General features: G+C 44.7%; 1 protein-coding gene across 1 annotated transcript in view; it reads left to right on the top strand.

Annotated features, from left to right (window-relative positions):
- The first annotated feature begins 313 nt into the window (after positions 1-313).
- Positions 314-24,342, top strand: part of impg2a (interphotoreceptor matrix proteoglycan 2a) — a 91,523-nt gene continuing 67,494 nt past the window's right edge. Inside the window, exons 1-8 of the mRNA XM_038801797.1 lie at positions 314-483; positions 632-729; positions 4,499-4,720; positions 10,435-10,601; positions 16,853-16,884; positions 17,004-17,027; positions 17,316-17,374; positions 23,325-23,383. Coding sequence (XP_038657725.1) covers positions 651-729; positions 4,499-4,720; positions 10,435-10,601; positions 16,853-16,884; positions 17,004-17,027; positions 17,316-17,374; positions 23,325-23,383 — 642 coding nt within the window. The 5' untranslated portion in view covers positions 314-483; positions 632-650. The remainder of the gene's footprint in view (positions 484-631; positions 730-4,498; positions 4,721-10,434; positions 10,602-16,852; positions 16,885-17,003; positions 17,028-17,315; positions 17,375-23,324; positions 23,384-24,342) is intronic.

Raw genomic sequence — 24,342 nt, 5'->3', positions numbered from 1 at the left:
TTTGTCAGATTTCTAATTGTACTGATAGATGGAAAATATAACTAAAATTTCTCTCAACCTCCAAGTTTATTTGTGCTATTTATAAAGAACTCAAGCGAAATATAACTTCAGCCGTAAAGGAAACTTACAATAGTGTGTCTAAGATGGTTACAATATGAAATATATTAAGCTCCACATTGACATGCTCATTGCACTAATATTGGGTAGCGTTGCAATGACAGTGTTGTAAATGTGGCCATTGTGGTTTTGTTAACATACATTAGAACAGATTGCAGATCTGCTCGCTCATTCACCGCCAAACCTGCTAACTCCTGTATGTGACGCGCTCTCTATAATGGGAACAGCTTAAGGAAGCCGATTAGAAGCACTGCAATGTCAGTGAAGTGGCATCCAGCAGCCGGAAGAACTGTCTTCAGGACCCAATTTTCCTTGGCAGCCACCCTTCCCTTTCATTGAAAAAGATCACGGGCGAATCGTGAGAAGGTGAGTCACAAATATCGATGAAGTGTTCACGAGTCTATCCCAAATCCTCACCGCTGACGAAACAGGTATTCCTCTGTGGCGGTTTGTAGGATTTGTACAGATTTCCTTCCCGTGCTGTGCTTCTTTGACCCTTTCCTTATCCTTTCAGGTTGGACTGAGGCAGAAGAATGTTTGGTTATTGGTGGAAAATGTCTGCAGTCACCCTGTGTGTCCTTTTAGCCAATTACGTTTTACTGGCGGATACAGGTAGGGCGTTCAAATCACTTCATCTGTGAAAATAACATATAATGCAGCATCATAGCATAGTTTATACTTAAACGTGGCACTGTCAGATCTACAGAAGAATTGTAATGGCTATACTGTCGTATCAAACCTCCACTGAGGTCATTACAAAATCTCACTCCAGGCCTTGAGCACAATAAGCAGAAGCTGATACTCAGAAGTGTTGCTTCTTTTGGGAGGTTCAGATCTTACTGAGGCTGGTATCTGCTTTCTTAGTTTGAGGTTTAAAAAAAATCCATTGCATTATTGCCCAGAACAGGGAGTTACTCCCCGGCAAATGTTTATACTTCAATCCACACCACGGAAACAGATTATCTCTAGTCTCTATCTCTAGATTATGTCTAGTTATTACATGGCTGTTTTGTGGGAGCAAATTGACTGCTGCACTTGGGAAGTACTTGTCTGGAAATCATCTAGTCATGAAAGGCACTTATGTCAACACAAGTCACTCATTTTTACTTGGGAATGACCTAGAATGTAAATTGTACTGAGTTTTTTTGTGTCAATCGCCCCTTGGTTCCCTGCCCGAATTTTCCCTCGTCCATTTCCTCTCCTGTACCTGGTAAAACCGACTATGATTCATGTCTGAACACTGACAATGAGCGTTCACAACATATTTCTTTATGGATAATATCACAACCGAATTCTATATTCTCCCCAGCCAGTATCCATGTGTTTGGGTTTCTGGTGGATGAAGCTAGAAACTGATCAAGGTGGAAAACCAGATCATTTTTCATATCTTGTAGAAAGGAAGATTATAATAATCTTTATTGTCACAAGTAGGCTTACATTAACACTGCAATGAAATTACTGTAAAAAACCCCTAGTCGCCACATTCTGGCACCTGTTAATGTACACGAGGGAGAATTCAGAATGTCCAAACTACCAAACAGCACATCTTTTGGGACTTGCGGGAAGAAGCCGGAGCACCTGGAGGAAACCCACGCAGACGCGGGGAGAACATGCAGACTCCGCACAGACAGTGGCCCAAGCCAGGAATCGAACCTGAACCCTGGCACTGTGAAGCAACAGTGCAAACCACTGTGTCACTGTGATGGTAACATCATTGTACCACCTGGCAGTAAACAGCAGCACAGTACAGACAAGGAAATTAACATGGGACCTGTTATGTCTCTATTACTCACCACAAAAGCTTGCTGAGGATTGTCATTTCAATCAATCAAAACATGAAAATGAAAATAAAAGAAAACAGATTAAGTAATATTGGGCTGTAGCAGACAGGTTAATATTGGGCTACAGCAGACAAGGGCAGCACGGTAGCAATGTGGATAGCACAATTGCTTCACAGTTCCAGGGTCCCAGGTTCGATTCCGGCTTGGGTCACTGTCTGTGCGGAGTCTGCACATCCACCCCGTGTGTGCGTGGGTTTCCTCCGGGTGCTCCGGTTTCCTCCCACAGTCCAAAGATGTGCAGGTTAGGTGGATTGGCCATGATAAATTGCCCCTAGTTTCCAAAATTGCCCTCAGTGTTGGGTGGGGTTACTGGGTTATGGGCATAGGGTGTTGACCTTGGGTAGGGTACTCTTTCCAAGAGCCAATGCAGACTCGATAGGCCGAATCGCCTCCTTCTGCACTGTAAATTCTATGATAAAAAAAAGTTAATATTGGACTGTAGCAGACAGGTTAATATTGGGCTATAGCAGACAGGTTAATATTGGGTTGTTGCAGACAGGCTTAATATTGGGCTGTAGCAGACAGGTTAATATTGGGTTGTTGCAGACAGGTTAATATTGGGTTGTTGCAGACAGGTTAATATTGGGCTGTAGCAGACAGGTTAATATTGGGCTATAGCAGACAGGTTAATATTGGGCTATAGCAGACAGGTTAATATTGGGCTGTAGCAGACAGGTTAATATTGGGTTGTTGCAGACAGGTTAATATTGGGTTGTTGCAGACAGGTTAATATTGGGTTGTTGCAGACAGGTTAATATTGGGCTGTAGCAGACAGGTTAATATTGGGTTGTAGCAGACAGGTTAATATTGGCTGTAGCAGACAGGTTAATATTGGCTGTAGCAGACAGGTTAATATTGGGTTGTAGCAGACAGGTTAATATTGGGTTGTAGCAGACAGGTTAATATTGGCTGTAGCAGACAGGTTAATATTGGATGTAGCAGACAGGTTAATATTGGGCTGTAGCAGACAGGTTAATATTGGGTTGTAGGAGACAGGTTAATATTGGCTGTAGCAGACAGGTTAATATTGGGCTGTAGCAGACATGTTGACTAACACTGGACACTAATCAAAATAGAGCATTTAAACAATATTTTACTAATTGATATTATTTGGTAGATAAGTGACACTTTACAGACTGGTTTGCTGAACATTACAAGATTCAGAATAATCTAACTAGTTTGTTTCTCATGTTATCTAACATGCTACCAATACCTATATTCGGCTTGCATTAATCTCATGAAAAGTAATCATCAATATAATGCTGTTGATGAAATTGTTTAATGAAGTGGATAAATGTTCATTTAAAGCCTAAAAACAGAAAATTAACGAATCTTGAAACGCTTTACTGTAGATTATAGGATTGAGAATTGTAGTAATTCCGTGGTTACTATTTAAAACCTGGCGTGCATTTTCAAAGAACAAAGCAAACAAAGAAAAGTACAGCACAGGATCAGGTCTTCCGGCCCTCCAAGCCTGTGCCCATCATGATGCCCTAACTAAAACAAACAATGAACAAAGACCTACTTAAATATCTGTCTAGAGAGGATTTTTAAATAACTTTGTATGCAAACATCCAAATACAATATGGAATTTGCTTAAATCTGTATTTTGATTTCTTTGAGTTAATTTCACAAATCCAAATTGCAGCTTGTGCAAGAAATCTGATTCATTAATGTGTGTTGCCCAGTACTTGCTAAATGCTTTATAATCTTTATTGTCACAAGTAAACTTAACACTGCAATGAAGTTACTGTGAAAAGCCCTGAGTCGCCACATTCCGGCACCTGTTCGGGTACACAGAGGGAGAATTCAGAATGTTCAAATTACCTAATAGCACGTCTTTCCTGACTTGTGGGAAGAAACCGGAACACCCGGAGGAAAGCCAAGCAGACACGGGGAGAACGTGCAGACTCTGCATAGACAGTGTCCCACGCTGGGAATCGAACCTGGGACCCTGGAGCCCCTGGTGCTGTGAAGCCACAGTGCTAACCCCTATGCTACCGTGCTGCCCAAATCTTTAGATTCATTGCATTTATATTTCTAAGCTATTGAATAAATGATCAAATCCAAAAAAGACGCATTGTTGACGATGATGAAATAATTGTTCTTTTTTTATCAGAATGGGAGAAGTGCTCAGAGTTTTAGGCGTTCCGATTAACTCATTTCAATCGGGTCGTATTGAGGGACAATGTAGTCCAGTTACAAATTAAGCCGCACTTCACTTTTAGTCGCATACAATTCTTACAGATCTTTTGAGGGGGGACTGCGTTTTCTGATTCCATCCATTTATTAATAGATTAATTGGTTTATTTTGAGTGGAAGGTCACATTCCATTTTTATTTTGCGCAATTATGAGGTTTCTTAATGGGGCTTTGGGGCTCCTCTTCTCTCATTTCTTCTTTTCTCTCTGTGAATCCGTAACCTTGGCTGCAATGTGTTCAGACATTGGAAAATGGGCAGTGTGTAAATGCCGCTGTGTTAAGTGCTATGTTGCCAAAATCTGGTCAGCGGTAATGAACATTCAAACTTGTCTGTTTCAGTTGTATTAAAGGCAGTTTCAGATGAGAGTAGACTTCACAATGGCTCCAGAGGTCTTTCTGGTGGCGACGTTTCATCTCCGGCGACTGTGAGCGACGTGCGGATTAAAGATTTGATTTACAGACACAAACGATCCTTTTTATTTCCGAATGGTGTTAAATTATGTCCAGAGGAAACTATCTCACAGGCCATTGGCAACTACCTCAAATATTACAAGCTGAGAGGTAAGAAAATTCCTGTCTCTTATTTAAAAATTTTCCAAGCCTTCCCCGCACATCAGTGTGTGCCTGTCACGTTTTGGGAGTTTTTGAAATTTATTCCTTCACAGAAATGATTTAGGAATGATCTATGCTCTAGTCTTTTACTTTAATCCTAAATGCATTTTCACAGATTTTAAAAAAAAAGTCTGCAGGCATATTAATGCCAGATGAGCCAGTTTGTGAAACGTTGCAACTCGGTCTCTTACAGATTGTTTCGATTAGGGGCAATTATCTCAAGCCAGACTTCACTAATCCAGGATATCACTTGCTCATTCTGATACTTCAAAAACAAAAGGAATAGCAGCAGGATAAGGCCATACCATCTTTTGAGCCCGCTCCGCCATTCAAGAGGACCATGATTAAACTTTTATATTGACTCCACTTTCCTGCCCTGCCCACATTTCCCTTGATTCCCCCTTAGTACCAAAATCTTAATCAATCTATGTTTTGAATCAACTCCTTGATTGAGTACCCACTTCCTTCTCGAGCAGAGAATCCTAAAATGCACTGAGTTTCCAAAAATGTCGTATTGGACTCGAAAACTCTCTCCACAGATGCTGGTTTTATTCCAAAATTCATTATCCTCCGCATCCAGTCCCAAATAGCCAACCATTAAAGAGACTATGCCCCCTTGTTCTGACATCCTCTCAGCATCAGGGGCGAGATTCTCCGCAAATGCGGAGAGTCGTAAAGGCTGCCGTGAAACCGGCCGTGTTTCACGGCAGCCTTCACGCCCGTTCCCGGGACCCGATTCTCCCCCCCCATCGGGGCTAGGAGCGGGACCACAGGAATCACGGCGTCGCGGCCTTAATAACCGTCGTTAAGGCCGCGCGCCAAGATGATATGTGGCCGGCTCCAACCCGCGCATGAGCGGGTGGCGTCATCACGCCATTGACGGAACCCGAGCATGCGCGGTTCCGCATTTCTCCACCGCCGCCCGACAAGATGTGGCGGCTTGATCTTGTCGGGCGGCGGAGGGGAAATAGTGCGTCCCTTTTGGACGCAGGCCCGACCACACCCGAGCACAACGGTGGTGCTCCCGCCCCAAACGGGCCTCTGGATGTCCCAAACGGGCATCCAGTGCCCGTTTTTACGACGGCAGCGAGCAGGTGTGTTTGCTGCCGTGAAAAAATGGGCGTAAAGGCCCGGCCGCTCGGCCCATCGGCCGCGGAGAATCGCCGCTCCCCGTAAAAAACGGCGAGCGGCGATTCGTGACGTGGGTCGGGCGTGGGGGGGGCAGAATAGCGGGAGGGCGTGAAAAATGTCGGGAGGCCCTCCCGCTATTCTCCCAACCGGCGTGGGGGGCGGAGAATCGCGCCCAAGCCATCTCGGAATTTTCTGTGTTTCAACGAGACAACCTCTCATTCTTCTATACGCCCATATACGGGAGAATATGGGCCCATTCTACTCTATCTCTCCTCATAGGACAACCCTCTCACCATTCTTTAAACTTGCACCCTGATTGGGGAAGAGTCAGAAAGTCATCCCTCTCACTGAGTTGAATATATAGAGAAAAGGGTGCAGTTGCAGAGAAAGATTCCCGCTAAGCTGTGTGTGCACAGCTGCACAACAGCCTGGAAGGTACTATGGATGTATAAAATATTTTAAAGGTACAGCACATTGAAAAGACATGCACACCAAAACTTTTGAGGGAACATTTGGCACAGAGACACATGGGTGCACTACCACCTGGTTGAAATACTGCTCAGTAGTGCACGGGGTGTAATTTGCTGTGTATCATCTGCCTGCCCACTGGAGAGAGCGCTTTAAGGACCTTCTTAACCAAGAAAGCCTTCCACAGAAGTGCCCTCGACACCATCCCGCAATGCGCTACCCGCCATCACCTCAGCACAACCCCAGTTCGCAGTGAGGTCGAAAAGGCCATCGACAGCTGAAAAACAACAAGGCCTCAGAAGTATTAAAATGCGGTGGAGAGGCGCTCTTGACAAGAATCCATAACCTCATCAGCCAAATCTGGAAGGAAGAGAGCATGCCGGACGATCTCGGTGTCGCCTTCATTTTGATCACCTTCAAGAAAGGAGACAGGTCCGACTGCGAAAATTGCAGAGGGATTTCCTTGCTCTCTTCCAGGGGAAAGGTCATCGTGAGAATTATCCTCAACCGCCTGCTCCCAGTTGCTGAAGAGCTCCTTCCTGAGTACGGCTTCCGCCCATCAAGGGGCTCAATGGACATGATTTTTTTTAAATTTAAAGAATCCAATTCTTTTTATCCAATTGAGCGGCAATTTAGCATGGCCAATCCACCTACCCTACACATCTTTGGGTTGTGGTAGTGAGACCCACGCAGACATGGGGAAAATGTTGAAAATCCATATGGACAGTGACCCGGGGCCGGGATCGAACCCGGGTCCTTGGGGCAGCAGTGCTAACCACTGCACCACCATGCCACCCGGACATGACCCTCAGCGCCCGACAAATCCAGGAAAAGTGCAGGGAGCAGCATCAACCTCTGTACATGGCCTTCTTCAATCTCGCAAAGACCTTTAACTCTGTCAATCGTGAGGGATTGTGGAACATCCTCCTCAAATTCAGCTGCCCGCAGAAATTCATCACCATTCTCCGCCTGCTCCACGATGACATGCAAGCTATGATCCTCACCAATGGAACCACCACAGGCCCAATATATGTGCAAACTGGGGTCAAATAGGACTTTGCCATCGCACCAATGCTCTTCTCCATCTTCCTCGCAGCAACACTCCAGCCTGTCACCCTGAAGCTCCCCGTTGGAATAGAGCTAACCTATCAGACAAGCGGGAAACTGTTCAACCTCCGACATCTCCAGGCCCGCACCAAGACACCCCCCAACCTCTTGTCATTGAGCTACAGTATGCAGATGATGTCTGTGTGTTCGCATACTCAGGCCAGGCTACAAACCTTCGTCGATGTATTCATCGAGGCATTTGAGAGAAAGGGCCTCAGACTAAATTTCTGGAAAACAAAGGGCGCGATTCTCCGCAAATGCGGCGAGTCGTAAAGGCTGCCGTGAAACTGGCCGTGTTTCACGGCAGCCTCCGCGCCCCCTCCCGGGACCCGATTCTCCCCCCCGGGCGGGGCTAGCAGCGGGGCCCCGTGAACCACGGCATCGCGGCCTTAGCGACCGTCGCTACGTCCGTGCACCAAGCGTCACGCCGGCTGACGCGCACGATGACGTCAGCCGCGCATGCGCGGATTGGACGGCTCCAACCCACGCATGCGCGGGGCCGTCATCTCTCTCGGCCGCCCAGCAGACTGATCCTGCGGGGCGGCGGAGGGAGAAAGAGTGCGTCTGTTACGGACGCACTGCCCGCGATCGGTGGGCACCGATCGCGGGCCCATGGTACTGCCGTGCCAATTGGGGCCCTGGATGCCCAGAACGGGCATGTTGCGGCTGTTTTTACGACAGCAGCAAGCAGGTGTGTTTGCTGCCGTAAAAACGGTCGTAAAGGCCTGGGAACTCGGCCCATCGGCCTGGGGAGAATCGCTGTTCGCCGTAAAAAACGGCGAGCAGCAATTCGTGTCGTGGGGCGGCCGTGGGGGGGGGGGGGGGGGGGGGGGGGAGAATTGCGGGAGGGCGTGAAAAATGTCAGGGACGCCCTCCCGCTATTCTCCGACCCGTTGTGGGCAGCGGAGAATTGCGCCCAAAGGTTCTCTACCAGCCCGCCCCTGCCACACAAAACTGCACCCCCCCCCCCACGACCATCAAGATCTACGGTGAACCCTTGGACAATGTGGATCATTTCCCACATCTCGGGAGCTTTCTCTCCCTGTGAGCAGACATTAACAATGACATCCATCATCAACTCCAATACACCAGTGTAGTCTTTTGACGCCTGAGGAACAGCGTGTTCAAAGACCAAGATCACAAATCCAGCACCAATCCCATGTCTACAGAGCAGCCATTGTCCCCACCCTCCTTAATGCATCAGAAACATGGACAATGTACAGCAAACACCTCAAATATCTGGAGAGATATCACCAATGTTGCCTCCACAAAATCCTGCAAATCCACTGTCAGGATAGGTGTACCATTGTGAGTGTCCTCTCCCAGGTTAATATCTCCAGTATCGAGGCACTGGACATGCTCGACCAGCTGAGATGGGTGGGCCACGTTACCCACAAGCCCGACACAAGACTCCCAAAACAAGTGCTCTACTCTGAGCTCCGCAATGGCAAGTGATCACTAGGAGGGCAGAGGAAATGCTACAAGGACACTCTGAAAGCCTCCCCAAATAAATGTAACATCCCCATCGACACGTGGGAATCACTTGCCTTAGAACGCACAAACTGGAGAAAAATCATTTGTGAGGATGCCAATCACTTCGAGCGTCATAGGGTGGAGCACACGGAGACCAATAATAATAATCTTTATTGTTACATGTAGGCTTACATTTACACTGCAATGAAGTTACTGTGAAAATCCCCTAGCCGCCCCACTCCGGCGCCTGTTCGGGTACACAGTGAGAATTCAGAATGTCCAATTCACCTAACAAGCATTCTCTCGGGACTTGTGGGAGGAAACCAGAGCACCCGGAGGAAACCCCCGCCGATACAGAGAGAACATGCAGACTCCACACAGACAGTGACCCAAGCTGGGAATCGAACCTGGGACCCAGTTGATGTGAAGCAACAGTGCTAACCACTGTGCTGCCGTGCCATCCAAAAGTAGACGGCGGGAGGAGAGTGCAGAATCTAGAGCCTCCCACCTAGCCACCTCATCAAACGCCACCTGCCAAACCTGTGGCAAAGTCTGCGGATCCAGGATCGGATTATTCAGTCACCGCAGAACCCACCTCACCAGTGTGGAAGCAAGCCATCCTCGACGCTGAGGGGCTGCTCAAGAAGTATCTATGCTGTGACCTGTAGGATGGTAGTGATGCACTGATGCATTATACAACTTGTGTATGAGCTCCCAGTATTTACTGCCCACCTGCTAAGGATTCAAAGTTGCCTTTGTCAGTTGTCTAATGGATACCAGGTATGAGAGGCGGTGGGGTCTCTCTGTGATTGAGTTTACCTCAAGATGTCACAGCTGTGAATAGAAGATTAGAATTGAGGAAACCCTCTATGGCAGAAATGGTAATTTGAGTCGTACGTTAGGTTATCCATGCAATGGTTAGATTCTTGCAATATTAAGTGCACACCTAGGGGTTGCTTAACTTGCACTTCAGTATTCTGAGTTTAGGAAGAGCATGTGTACCCATGAATGAAAAAATAGTTCATTGATTTCTCAATGGTTTAGTTTCAATGAGTGTCAAATACCTAGTCAATCTGGGGGGGGGAAAACCCTCCAATCACTAATGCATTTCACTATTAAAATTGAATTTGCTTCTCATAAAGTTACTCAGGATATGGGCACTTTTTAAAGACAATTTATGGAATGGTTGGCATGAGCCGCCAGATGTCCTACCCAATGTCAAACCAAAGAGAAAATGCTGGAAAATCTCAGCAGGTCTGGCAGCATCTGTAGGGAGAGAAACAAGCTCACGTCTCATTTCAGATGACCCTTTGTCAAAGGCGACCCAGCTTTGACAAAGGGTCACCTGGACTCGAAACGTTAGCTCTTTCCTCTCCCTACAGATGTTGCCAGACCTGCTGAGATTTTCCAGCATTTTCTCTTTTGTTTCAGATTCCAGCATCCGCAGTAATTTGCTTTTATTACTCAATATCTATGTTTATTAGTGTGCCAGGAGGCAGTATGGGAAGCATTCAAAACCTTCTGGGATCGGCTACCTGCGCGACATGAGCATCAAGCCTGGATGAATATGTGTGATCAAGGAATCATTAATATTTTTGACATCGGTGAAAACTTCAGCCAATCAGAGGAACACCAAACCCTGATCAAGGAGGTAATTCCCCTTATAATTGATGTTTCACGTTTTGATGCCTCTTTAAAACAAAACATATTTCATTGTATTATTACCCTGTCATTTTACTCTATTTTTCTTGCTTCCAATTCCTCCTCAATTTTCCTCCAATTTTCTCGCTTTAATTTTTCTTTTGATTTTTAAGACTAATGCTAAGATGTAGGTCGCGGTTTTCTGCCCCCCCACCCCTCCCCCACCATGCTTACAGGCGGCTGAGGCGACTTACCATCGGCCGCAGGCGCGATCTTTCGTTCCCGACGATATCTACGGCATTTTAACGTGGCTTGCCCATCCTGTTACTGGGGAGCCCGCCACAGCCTTTGACGGGACTGGAAGATCCCACCAGTGGGAAGGGCCAGGAAATCCCACGCGGAGTTCCACTGGCATCAGTCAACCACCGCTTCCTTGTCCAAGTGGTTATTGGGCAAGTGTGGATCAGTCCAATGATTGTCAGGATGCTATTAGCCTTCTGTGTTCTCATTTGACATTTGCACACACTTGCTTCCAGCAGGGGACACTGGAAGGCAATCAGTGATGGGCAGCTTGTCTGGTTTTTCTCCTCTTTAGCTAAAAGACACCAATGTAAATTGCAATGCGCTTACCACAGATCATGTAACTCAACACAGTCAGCAATCCAACCTCACACTTTCCCAGTCTTTATAGCACAGTATTGTGCTCACTTAATCTGTAAATGGTGCTTTAAATTTGACCAAATATGTTTGTACACAACATCCTGTCATAATCTGTATAAAACTTGGCTATACGCTTCTCAAGAGAGTCTGAATTTTATAGGAATGTTTGACTCATATGCTGAAAGAGACCAGCTGTCCCCTGCAGTCCATGGCCTTGAGGTGTCCGATGCCGCTTCTTGTAAGTGTACGAAAGGCAAGCAAAAGAGAAACTACAAGTAAAAGCATGACAAGTGGAGTGTCATGCGAATGAGCTAGAAAGGATTTATCATTGATTGTCAAATACCTGGAAGGGACTTTGAATATGACAAGTGCTTTTCTGATTCTGCTCCTGCTCCGAATATGACTGACACGGCCAAAACCAACGTTTTTTTCAGTCTAATGCAAGAACTGGCCAGATCAGGACAGTTTGGCAATGAAGCTCCCTATCTAAACCAGAAGTTTCCAACCGGTGTGCCGTGGGGCACACTGGTGCAACGTGAAGGTTCCACAAGTGTGCCGCAAAATAAGATTCAAAATGATGAAACATTAATGTAAATGAACTAAATCTAATTTTCATTTTCAGCTCCGTGGTCGCCATCTTGAAGTCCCGATGAACCTTTGGCTTCTCGCACATGCGCTGGCTGGGAGTGGGTTGCACTGTGTGCTGTTCGGATTTTCTTTCCAATTAAGGGACAATTTAGCGTGGCCAATCCACCTACCCTGCACCTCTTTAGGTTGTGGGGGTGAGACCGATGCAGACATGGGAAGAATGTGCAAACCCCACATGGACAGTGACCCAGGGTTGGGATTGGACCCGCGTCCTCGGCACCGTGAGGCAGCAGTGCTAACCACAGTCCCATCATGCCTCCCGTCTGTTCGAAATTTTTACACTGGCCTAACCAAAGAACTGCGCATGCTTGGCTCATTCCGGCCGGCGCATGCACGGTTCAGATTACCAACATAAAACATTCCAAACTGCACATGTGCAGCCCTTTCCTGGCTGATGGATGCACAGGTTCTTTGGGAATTGGCTATGCCAACCACGGAGTTGAATACAAATACCCCGTGCGTCTGGGCAAAAAGCAAAAACACATAAAGGGGGCAAAAGTCTGTGAGAAGCGAGGGGGAACAGGGAGATGTTGAAAATGAAACGGGAGAGAAGACAGGGTGAAGCAAGCAAGTGAAGCAGTAAGGGAAGAAAACCGAGGTAAGAAACAGGAACCAATAATGTTACAAAAGGAGAAACAGGCTCCAATGTTGTATTTGATGTGCAAATGGCGATAAGCCTTTCACTGTAAACGTCTTAAACTGATGAAAATTGCATTGAATGGTGACTTGACATGTTGTAGGAGGTATTAGAGATAAGAGGCTTTTCTGAGAGGGCAGTCCAGTTGGAGAAAATAGGAGGTGTGTCTCAACAGTTTTTATAGTATAAAGGTATGTCACGACGTTAAAAATGTTTGGGAACCACTGGTCTAGACCAACAATGAGGACTGCAGGTAAATGAAAAGAATTTCAAAATATAAAATGGAAGAAGCCTCCACTGTACAATATTCTTCCATTAAGCACCATCAGAAAGAATTGTTTCAATGCCTGTATTCTTAAGTAGTCTTTGCAGGACAGATGGTTTTGTAATTCTGCTAAAAAGATGTTACACCATCCTTATGGTATGCTTGCTTTATGGCGTTTTGGATTTCAAGCGCATTCTATTTCTAAATGGGCATACAGTGAGTTTGGCAACATAGTGAAGTATTTGCCTTATACGGAGTCACTGAGCTGCATATTCATAGTAACCTTATGAGTCATAAAAGTAGAACTTTTTTGGCCTGAAATAACCCCTCAGTTTAACGCTTCTTCCATGCTGATAGTTTTTTTTTAAAACAGCCAGGCATTTCCAGAGAGAAGTATTCAGCATTTCACATGATTGTGGTGACAATTAAATTGCTCTGATCTCATAATAATTTTATCAAAATAATTTAATGGATAAAATATCCCTGTCGCTTATTCGATCTAGCTCGTGGCACAGAGGTAATGTCCTACCCCCTGGACCAGAGCCTTCCGGTCATGTCCCTCTCCAGGACCTGTTGGCCAACGAAGGAGCGCTCACTATGTGGTTCAATGGGCTGATAATCAGTTCGGAAATCCTTACATGACCTCTTCACTGTTCCCTGATGGGGGAAAAGGCAATTTGTTTGAAAATGCGGCAAAAATAATTGTATCCAGCAATGTGTCTGCTTCCATTTTGACACTTGTACCTTCAAAGCCAACGCTGCACTGCATTATTGGCCTTCCATCATGAATATTGACGCAAAGTAGTCATTTAAAATCCCTGTGATATCCTGTGCAACACTTTGGGCATGCCAACAGTATTCTTCAGTGATTATATGCAGCTCTCAATGATCCTCTGTCTTCTAATGTAGCTAAAAAAAGATTTTACTATTGCTATCTCAGTTTTCACTATATTCCCCAATGTTATTTTGATGCTCTGAGAGCAGCTTGTGTTGCCATAGCTGAGCTCAGTACCTATCCTACCTTACTTGAGAACCATTTTCTTTAAACAGTCGCTTGGTAGTACAGACTTGAATATTGCTGAAAAAAGAGACATATTGCAAAGCTTTTCTACTTGCATCAACAGGACAAATGCTAGAATATCAAATTTCTTTTAAAAAATAAATTTAGGGTGCCCAATTCATTTTTTCCAATTAAGGGGCAATTTACTGTGCCAATCCACCTAGCCTGCACATCTTTGGGTTGTGGGGGCGAAACCCACGCAAACACAGGGAGAACGTGCAAACTCCACACGGACAGTGACCCAGAGCTGGGATCGCACCTGGGACCTCGGCGCCGTGAGGCTGCAGGGCTAACCCACTGTGCCACCGTGCTGCCCTCAGAATACCAAATTTCAAATGAACTCAACAATTTATTCTTACAGGAGGAAAGGGTTGGTTGTCAAATTGACTCTGATTGGACAAGACATTCCCATGAAGAAAGCAATGGGGAACTATAGGTTCTTTAAGCCCATGAGTAATTCAAAAAAGGTGCAAGGCTTGAATATTTTTTTGTTTGCTTTCAGAGGACGTGTCCCTGCGTATGAGTTAATGTCGCTTCAAGCAAGTGTAACTAAGCCTCATTACGAGCTCAACTGATTGGCTTAAATTGGTTGTGAGCACACTCCGGATTGTTCAGCAAGTGCTACCCAATAACAGAGTCCCATCTCGGAGTAGACTTTTTGTTTTGGGTTTTATAAGCGCAGGCAGGTTGAGTACAGTCCATACTCTACCTATTAACGAACAACTGAAGGAACAAGTTGTTTGATTCAATCAACCAGCCATTGGCACATACAGCCTACGTACCTGGTATTGTTCTGACATTTATACACTACATTGCTTAATTGTGTGGTGGGCAGAATGTCTTTTTGGACTGCTGGCAGCATCCTGTTAATAGATGTAAGTAGAATACTTTAAAAGTGTCCTAATACTTACGCAGCCACTGCATTGCAGCAGTGTGAAATAACTTGCTTAACCTATTGTTCAATTTTTGAGTACTTTGCCTTTTCTGGGGAATTTGATGTAGTTAGGATGCTTTTCAGGTTTGATAATGGTTATCCTTGGTCCATTTTTGAATTTGCACACTACCCAATGATCCGACTAGGGGAGCCATTGTCTCACAGGAAGTCTTTGATCTACTCTATTTCTGCAAAACGCTTGCAAGGGAGCAAATGGCTAGGGCCCTATTTGCAAGATCAGCTGTTAAGCTATCCTGTGGAATAATGGCTATTGTGATCAGCTCATTATTGACTATGTTTTCCGCAAACTAGTGTTATGCCAGGTAGGTAGACTGCGAGTCCCAGTGATTGACTGATTGAATCAAATAGCATGTCCCTTTGGTTGTTTATGATTGGAAGAGTACGGACTGTACTCAACCAGCCCACGCTTTCAAAACACAACACAAAGGTCAGCTGTTAGATGTGATTCCGCAATTGAACAGCACTTGCCGAGCAATCCTGAGTGCATGAATAGCTACATTGACAAACACTTTAAGGTAACCTGCAACGTGGCTCATTTACTCTTGCTAGAAACAACATACATGTATACCTATTATCAGCAAACGAAAGGAAGATGTTCACCTTTATTGAATTACCTGGAGGCTGGGAAGCCCCTAATTCTCCATTGTTTTCTCCATGGCAATGCCTCGGCCAATCAGCGTCAACTTGTTGACTAATCAGTACCTTTTCCCCCTGTAATATAACTTGTTCTGAACATTTGAAATTTGGAATTCTTTAATTTGTCCCGATGAGCGCAAAATGAAAAACTGTCCCGCTTTTCAGCAATATTTTCTTAAAGTCTGTCGACATATTTTTGCTGATATGCCCTTGCACATGACCTGTTTTGTGCTTTGACTTTATTTTACCACATGGCCTTATTTTAACTTCGGGGACTTCCTTTGTATTAGGACATTTTTAAAGGTATTCTATTTTCATTCCATTTTGGTAATTCCCCTGCGTAGAAGAGTTCTTCTATTGACCAGATTTAAATCCTCTGCCGCCATTACTTATCGTCTCATTTTGAAACCCCTGGAACTAACATTAAATTGTCGGCAACCTGATCAGGTTGAATCTAATAGCCTCACGATTACTATTGCTCAGATGTTCCCCCACATCAAAGATCTGGTACTGCATGAGGGTCACCATGAAAACCAAAATCAGGCCCTCAATTATCTTTCTGTTTTCTTACGAGAGGAATTATGGAGGAGGGATGAAGACTGCAAAATGGCAGTAAATTCAAGCCAAACAGCTGATTGTAAGATGAGATTGATGGAGCAAAGGGTTTTTTTTATGTTTGGATGTTTTATACGAGAACGCCAAGAACATGAATTAGCTGTTAGTCAATCTCAGCCAGGACAATGGTAATATTATAATTGCCCTCAGCGCAACTAGAGGAGGGGAGAATTAGCCAAGGAGTCCATTTCCTATTATTGACTTCCCCTTTGGTTGAGCAACAGAGTCAGGGTGGTCTGTGATGCCTCCCCGGGTAAAATAGCCTCCTGCCAGTCACTGACCAGGGTTGTGTGAAGAAGGGTCACTTTGTTGAGGTGGTGGAATGGCAACAGAACATTGTTATTCTATCAGGAAAGGAGGGGAGGAGAAGTCAGGATAAATATATATTAGCTTGGTGAATTACTGTGTGTAAGAGTATCTTTAGCCACGTGAAGTAATAGTGCATTACTGGAATTACATGAGGTAGGACCACCAACTGAGAGCTGAACTTCAAACCCCACAGCCTATCTTCACTGTAACTGTCTGTTTCCACCTTTGTAACATTATCCACCATCTTTCCTACACTTTGTGACTTTGTCCCACCCACCTAACTTTCTAAGGAATATAAAATTATGTTTATGCCTTAGAGCTGTGTAATATAGGTTGCTATTAAATCATTTGAATTTTCCAATTGCTAAATTAGGTATAATTAAAATTCCGCTTGTGGAACTTATTGAATGGTGCAGTAATTTCTAGTTAGTATTAATTTTGGTCTAATTCAAATGCCAATGTTATTTCCTCATTAGAAATTATCTCCACAGACGGAAACTGAGAGTAGGTAAGTAGATCTCTATAAAACACATTTTCTATGGTTAGTGGCAATTAAATTGCAATATTCAAATTAGCGATTAATGATCATTTAGTAAAACTAACAATATTGTTTTTTTTTTTTGCAAGTTCAAGTAATGAAGACCTGTGCAGGTAAGTCCATATTTAACATTAGGACTTAGAACTTGTAGAAGTGCTTTGTAGAAATTAAGCATTTTTCTGAAAATTTTAAACCTGTATTTCACCATGATGTTAAAATTGCACTGTGCAAAATCTGGTAATAAATGTGCCCGGATGAAATATTTCATCCCAATATTTCAACACAGGCGCCAACTCATGTAAATGAGATTGGCTTTTGCCTTTGCCAAAATATATTGCACAGCACGAGTTAGCCTTGTGTGTTTGTATGAACTGTCAAACAAGATATAATTCTCTTTCTAGTCTGGAATCAACCACAATCATAGGTGCACCTTTAACCGAAAACAACTCCATACTAAAAGGTCTGTACGCTTATTATTAATGTCATTTTTACTTGTGTAAGCACTGAGACCAATAACAGCCAAAATGAATTACAGTGGGGTGGAAATTTGTGGGAGAAGGTGCATCAGAACATAAGAGTGTAAGAAATAGGAACAGGAGTAGATCTATCAAACCTGCTCTGCCATTCAATATGATCATGCCTGATCTCGGATTTCAACTCCATTTACCCACCCGCTCCCCGTATCCCTTAATTCTCTGAGAAACCAAAAGTCTATCTTTACCAACCTTAAGTGTGTTCAATGATGAAGCATCTACAATGATGGAGCATAGAGAATGCCAAAGATTAACAACCCTTTGAGTGGAGAAGTTTCTCCTCATCTCAGTCCTAAATGATTGGCCCCTTATCCTGAGAATGTGCCTCCCTGACCAATGGAAACAATCTCTCAGTGTTTACTCGATCAAGCCCCTTCAGAATTTGTAGGATTCAATGAGATCACAGCACATTCGTCTAAAGTTCAGGCAATATGGATCCAATTTACTCAGCCTCTCATCATATGACAACCCCCTCATCCCGGGGACCAGTTAGTGAACCTTCGCTTTACAGCCTCCAGTGCGAGTATATCCTTTCTTAGACGTTGCGACCAAAGCTACACACACTATTCCAGATTTGGGGGTGAATTATCCCTGCTCCTCCGCCATGTGTTTCTTGATGGGACGCCGTCACTGGCAGTGGGATTTTCCATTGTCGCCGCTGGCCAATGGGATTTCCCATTGTAGGCACCTCCACGCCACTGGGAAACTCGTGGGTCCCGCGGGTGGGGGTGCACTGCCGACAAAACAGAGAATCCTGCCGGTGGAAAATTCACCCTTTTTGTCTCACCGAAACCAGGTACAACTGTAGCAAGACTTCTTCATTCTTGTAGTCCAATCCCCTAGCCATAAAGGTCAACATGCCTTGTTTGCTGCACCAGCAAGCTAACTTGCTGCCTTCCTTGGACAAGAACATTCAAGATTCTTTGAACATCAACACTTACAAGTTTCTCACCTTTTAAAAAAAATCTTTTTTATTACCATGACCAGAGTGAATAACTTCACATTTCTCTATATTATACACCATCTGCCATCTTGTTTCCCATTCATGGAATCAATCTCCTTGTGTTTTCCCCACAATTTATCTTTCCACCTAGTGTGGTATCATCAGCAAACATAGATACATTACTCTTTGCCTCTTCATGTAAGTCATTAATACAGATTGCAAATAGCTGAGGCTCCAGCATTAATCCTTGCTGCATTCCACTATTTACTGCCTGCCAACTTGAAAAAGCCCCAATTATACCCACTTGTGTTTTCTGCCCATCAACCAGCCCTCTGCCCATATACATATATTATCCCCAACTCCATGAGCCCTTATTTTGCCTGTTAACCTTTTGTGTGGCACCTTATCGCATGCCCTTTGGAAATCTAGGTATACTACATCAGGTTCCCCTTTATCTACCCTCAAATTACAACCTCAAAAAACTCTAATAGATTTGCCAAACAGGACTTCCCTTTAGTAAAACCATGTTGACTTGTTCTAACCATACTATGATTTTCTAAATGCTTTGTTGAGACTTAATACATGTCGAGTATCTTTTATCCTTTTTCCCGCAGGGCCGATTTCACTTTGGATTCCAGATCATTTTGATTTTTGGATACTGCACATAAACTTACATTACAATGGCCTCGGCCAGCTATAGTTTAAAATCAATAAAATGGTTGGAAAAGTAAGAATAATAAATACAGGGTATGTGTGATAAGTTTTGTTTTGACATTTTCACCACAAAAATCGCAAGGAAAAACGGTACAGATAAATGATTAGACTTCCCATGCCAAGGGTCGATGAAGTTAAGAAGAAGTGCATTTTTTGTATTCTCGAAAGTGCATAATGAATAATGCCCATGAATTGTAGAACCCCTCCATCCTTCCCCTCAGTTCAAATTTGACCTTTTCAAGTATCAAGAATTTCAGCAGGTTCCCCCCGCCACGCCAGGGCACAGGGTGGAGAGGTTGACCTCTGCCCTAACAGGATCCGCCTTCGGGCGATCAACGAGGCGAAGGCTACAACATCTGCCTCCGCGCCCGTTTCCAACCCCGGCTGGTCCTACACCCCGAATATGGCCTTTATGGATAAAGGATACTCGACCTGTAGACTCCTGCATTTTCTCAACAACTGAGACTTGTCTAACTGGCCTGTTATTCACTGCTTTCTCTCTCCCTCATTCCTTGAAAAGTGATCTAATATTTGCCAACTTCTTATCTTGTGAGGCCATTTCTGAATCCAAAGAACTTTGGAAAATCATACCTGGCACATCCACTATAGTCTCTACAACTATCTCGTTGGGTATAGGCCATCAGTTTCCGGTGATTTGCTGGATTTTAATTCTTTAAGTTTCTCCAACATGTTATCTCTGCTGATATTAACATCCCTAATTTCCTCTCTCTTTTAAGCCCCTAGGTTATTGTCTATTTCTGGTACGGAACTTTTGCCTTCTGCTGTCAATACAGATTCAAAATGTTTGTTCAATTCTTCTGCCACTCCCTCATGCCCCATGACAATTTCTCCTGCTTCTGTTTCTTTTTTTAAAAATATTTTTATTTTCCTCTTTTTTCACATTTTCTGCCAAATTTACACCCAACAATAAACAATAATCAGCAAAGAATGTAATATCAACCCCCATATCAATAACAACAATCCCATCCTCCCACCATTATCCCGCATGTTAACATAAACAAATGACAAAAAGAAATGAGGAATCACCCATAGTCACCATTAACACATACAGTCCCTCTCACCCCAACCCTCCCAGCACCCCCCTCAATGTTCGATGTGATCCAATTCTCGAAAGTGCAGAATGAATAATGCCCATGAATTGTAGAACCCCTCCATCCTTCCCCTCAGTTCAAATTTGATCTTTTCAAGCATCAAGAATTCCAACAGGTTCCCCCCACCACACCAGGGCACAGGGTGGAGAGGTTGATCTCCATCCTAATAGGATTCGCCTTCGGGCGATAACATGGCGAAGGCTACAACATCTGCCCCTGCGCCCGTTTCCAACTCCATATGGTCCTAAACCCGAATATGGCCTCCCGAGATCCCGGGTCCAGTTTCATGTGCACCACTTTAGAGATTACCCTAAAAACCTTCTTCCAGTAATCCTCCAGCTTTGGACAGGAGCAAAACATATGAACGTGATTTGCAGCCCCCCCAAACGTTCACACACATCTTCTACTCCTTCAAGGAATCGGCTCATCTTCGCCCTCGTGAGGTGTGCTCTGTATACCAGCTTCAGTTGTATCAGCCCCAACCTCCTGCACGAGGTGGAGGCATTCACTCTCCGGAGCACCTCACACCAGAACCCCTCTTCCATACCCTCTCCCAACTCTTCCTCCCACTTTGCCTTGATCCCTTCTAGCGGCGCCTTCTCCTCCTCCAAAATAGCCCCGTAAACTGCCGACACTACCCTCTTATCCAGTACCCCTGTCGCCAGCACCTCCTCCAGCAATGTGAAAGCCGGCTCTACTGGGAAGCTCTGTATCTCCTTTCTGGCAAAGTCTCGAACCGGAATGTATCTAAATATTTCCCCCCTGCTCCAACCCATACTTCACTCCCAGCTCCTTCAATCCTGCAAATCTAATTCCTTGCTCCACCCATCTCCGAAAATTTCCATCCCACTTCCCTGGCTCAAATCTATGGTCCCCCCGAATCGGCATTTCCCTCGACCCTGCCCCCAACCCAAAGTGCTGTCGAAAATGCCTCCATATTCTCAACGAAGCTATTACTACCGGACCCCCTGAGTATCTCCCTGGGGCCGTCGGGAGCGGCGCTGTCGCTTGCGCCTTCAATCCCGACCCTCTACCCAAACTTTCCTCCATTCTGACCCATTGGGAGTCAACTCCTCTGACCCAGCTCCGTACCTTCTCCACATTCGCGCCCTGTAATAATACATCAAGTTCGGAAGACCCAAACCCCCTGCCTGCCTTCCTCTCTGTAGTAGCACCTTTTTAATTCTGGCCACCTTCCCTCCCGATATGAACGAGGCAATCATCCCTTCAATCTCTCTAAAAAATGCCTTTGGCAGGAAAATCGGCAGGCATTGAAAAATAAACAGGAATCGCGGCAGCACATTCATGTTAACCGCCTGTACCCGACCCGCCAGTGACAGAGGGAGACCATCCCACCTTCCTGCTTCTGTTTCCAAGGGACCAACGTTTACTTTAGCTACTCTCTTCTTTTTTACATACATATAAATGTTCTTGGGCTGGATTCTCCGCTGTCGGGATTCTCCATTACGCCGGCAGCGCATCCACGCCCAGGTATTTCCCAATGGCGTGGGGCATTTTCGACAGCACTTTGGGTTGGGGGCAGGATCAAGGGAAATGCCGATTCGGGGGAACCATAGATTTGAGCCACTGCCGGCGGCCGGGGGAAGGGGGGGGGGGGGGGGGGGGGTTGCTGGGGATGGGGATGGCGGCGCTGCGAGAGAAAACTGGTGCAGTGGGATGGAGAATCCCGCTCTTATCTGTTTTATATTTCTTATCAGTTTACTGTCATATTCTATTTTTCTCTTTTTATCAACATTTTTGCTGGGGAATGGGAAACATTAAGATCAGCCATGATTGTGTTGAATGGTGGTGCTGGCTCAGGGAGCCTTATGGTCTACCCCTGCTCCTATTCATTGTATTCCTAAGAAAATTGGTGTCCTCTGGATTCAAAGCCATAATTCTAGACTCTTAGATGGGCTCCACTTCTGTTAGCGACCAAAATAATATCCTGGTCCATTCCGATTTGGAGCTGAAGATGCAGGAACAACCAAAATAATCAGCCCCCACCTTGATTTTGGAATTATAGAAGCTAACTAGTGAGGGTGAAGAAGCGATTGACTAATGTATTACAAGAAATGAGAAACTCTGGTTATTGGGAGAAAATGGAGAGGCTGGGTGAGAACAGAGAAGATTAAATGATTTGATAGAGGTGTCAAAAAAATCATTTAGTGTTTTGATTGGATAAATAAAGAAAATGGTATCCAGTGCCAGTAGGGGCTGACAACCAGAGGACACAGATTTAAGACGACTGTCATAAGAAGCAGAAGCGACATTGTGGCCAATTTGTTTTACCCAGCATGCTGTGGTAATCTGGAATACACAATCTGGACAAAGTGATGGAAGCAGATCGGGCGGTTACTTTCAACTGTAAAATGGACAACTACTTGAAGGAAAAGGTTTACAGGGGAAAAGTTTACAGAAAAAGCAGGGGAATGGCCTCTTTCTGTACCATGCTATTCTATGGTTCAATGATCTATTGTAGAGTTAATATTGTCCCTCCATATGTCTGCACAGCTCTTCTCAAGAGGAAAAATTGACATTGTTTGTCTACATTTATTTTCACAACCAATTATAGAGCTGTCTGATAGTAGTCATGCAAACTACATTTAAAAAATCATTCTTGGGATGCAGGCATCCAGACCAGCATTTATTGCCCAAACCTAATTGCTCTTGAACAAATGGCAGCATGGTGGCACAATGGTGGCACACTGTTGCCTCACAGCTCCAGGGATCCTGGTTCAATTTCGGCTTCGGGTGACTGTGTGGAGTTTGCGCTTTCTCCCCGTGTCTGCATGTGTTTCCTCTGGGTGCTCTGGTTTCCTCCCATAGCAGGAAGATGTGCACGTTAGGTGGATTGGCAATGCTAAATTGCCCCTTAGTGTCCGAAAGGTTAGGTGGGGTTACTGGGTTGCGGGGATAGGAGACGTGGGCTTAAGTAGGGTGCTATTTCCAAGGGCTGGTGCAAACTCGATGGGCCGAACGGCCTCCTTCTGCATTTTAGATTCTATGATTCTATATTACTGAAGGAAACTGAGCCAGGGAGCCAGGATGTCTAAATAAAGACTGCAAAGTCTCCAAGTATTTAATAACATTATATTTCATTGTCAGATGCTAATGGAGTTTCTGTTGATAGCACAAACATCACAGCTGAAGAAAATGAGAACATTGTAAGTCCATTTCTGTTGACATTTGTTTACATTTTATATTATAAATCAGTATATGTTGCTTTTAATTTGGGGACATGATTGATGGATCAGAGTTGGGGTGTCTAACTTCCTTTTGGTGGTGAATTATTTTCTCTTCCTATTTATGAGAGGACTTGTTGGATCATGTCTTGCAGATACAAAATAGAAATTCAGGTAAAATATAAAGATTAGTGTCAGTACAGTTCTTTAGTCTGAAGGTATGATAATCTATTTCCACAACACAAGAGTCAGACAATGATCATCTCCAACAAGTGGAAGCCTACATCCCTTGACATTTATTGGCATTACCATTCCTGTGTCCTTCACTATCAACATCCTGGGGGCGAACATTAATCAGAAAATCAACAAGACCAGTCACATAAATAATATTGTTATGAGAACAGGCCAGAGGCTGGGTATTTTGTAGTAAGTGGCTTACCTCTTGATTCACCAAAGCCTGTCCACCATCTGGAAGGTATAAATGAAGAGGATAATACTTTCCACTTGCCTGGATGAGTGCAGTTCCAATAACACCGTGGCTGCCTTACAGCTCCAGGGACCCGGGTTCAATTCTGGCCTCGGGTCTGTGTGGAGTTTGCACGTTCTCCCCGTGTCTGCGTGGGTTTCCTCCGGGTGCTGCGGTTTCCTCCCACAGTCCAAAGATGTGCAGATTAGGTGGTTTGGCCATGATAAATTGCTCCTTAGTGTCCAAAGGTTCGGGGGGTTACTGGGTTACGAGAATAGGGTCGGCGCGCGGGACTAGTTTGGGTGCTCTTTCCAAGGATAAGTGCAGACTCGATGGCCTCCTACTGCACTGTGGAGTTTCTATGATTCTATGATTAATAGACAACATCATAGAATCGATTCGACTGACACTTTCCCCATCACCTTAAACATTCACTCCCTCCACCACTGGCACACTGTGGTTGCAGTGTATAGTA

The sequence above is a fragment of the Scyliorhinus canicula genome, chromosome 7 (genome assembly GCF_902713615.1).
Source record: "Scyliorhinus canicula chromosome 7, sScyCan1.1, whole genome shotgun sequence".
NCBI classification, from domain to species: domain Eukaryota; kingdom Metazoa; phylum Chordata; class Chondrichthyes; order Carcharhiniformes; family Scyliorhinidae; genus Scyliorhinus; species Scyliorhinus canicula.
Note: the sequence above shows the minus strand (reverse complement) of the source record. Positions and strands in the feature narration are given on the sequence as shown.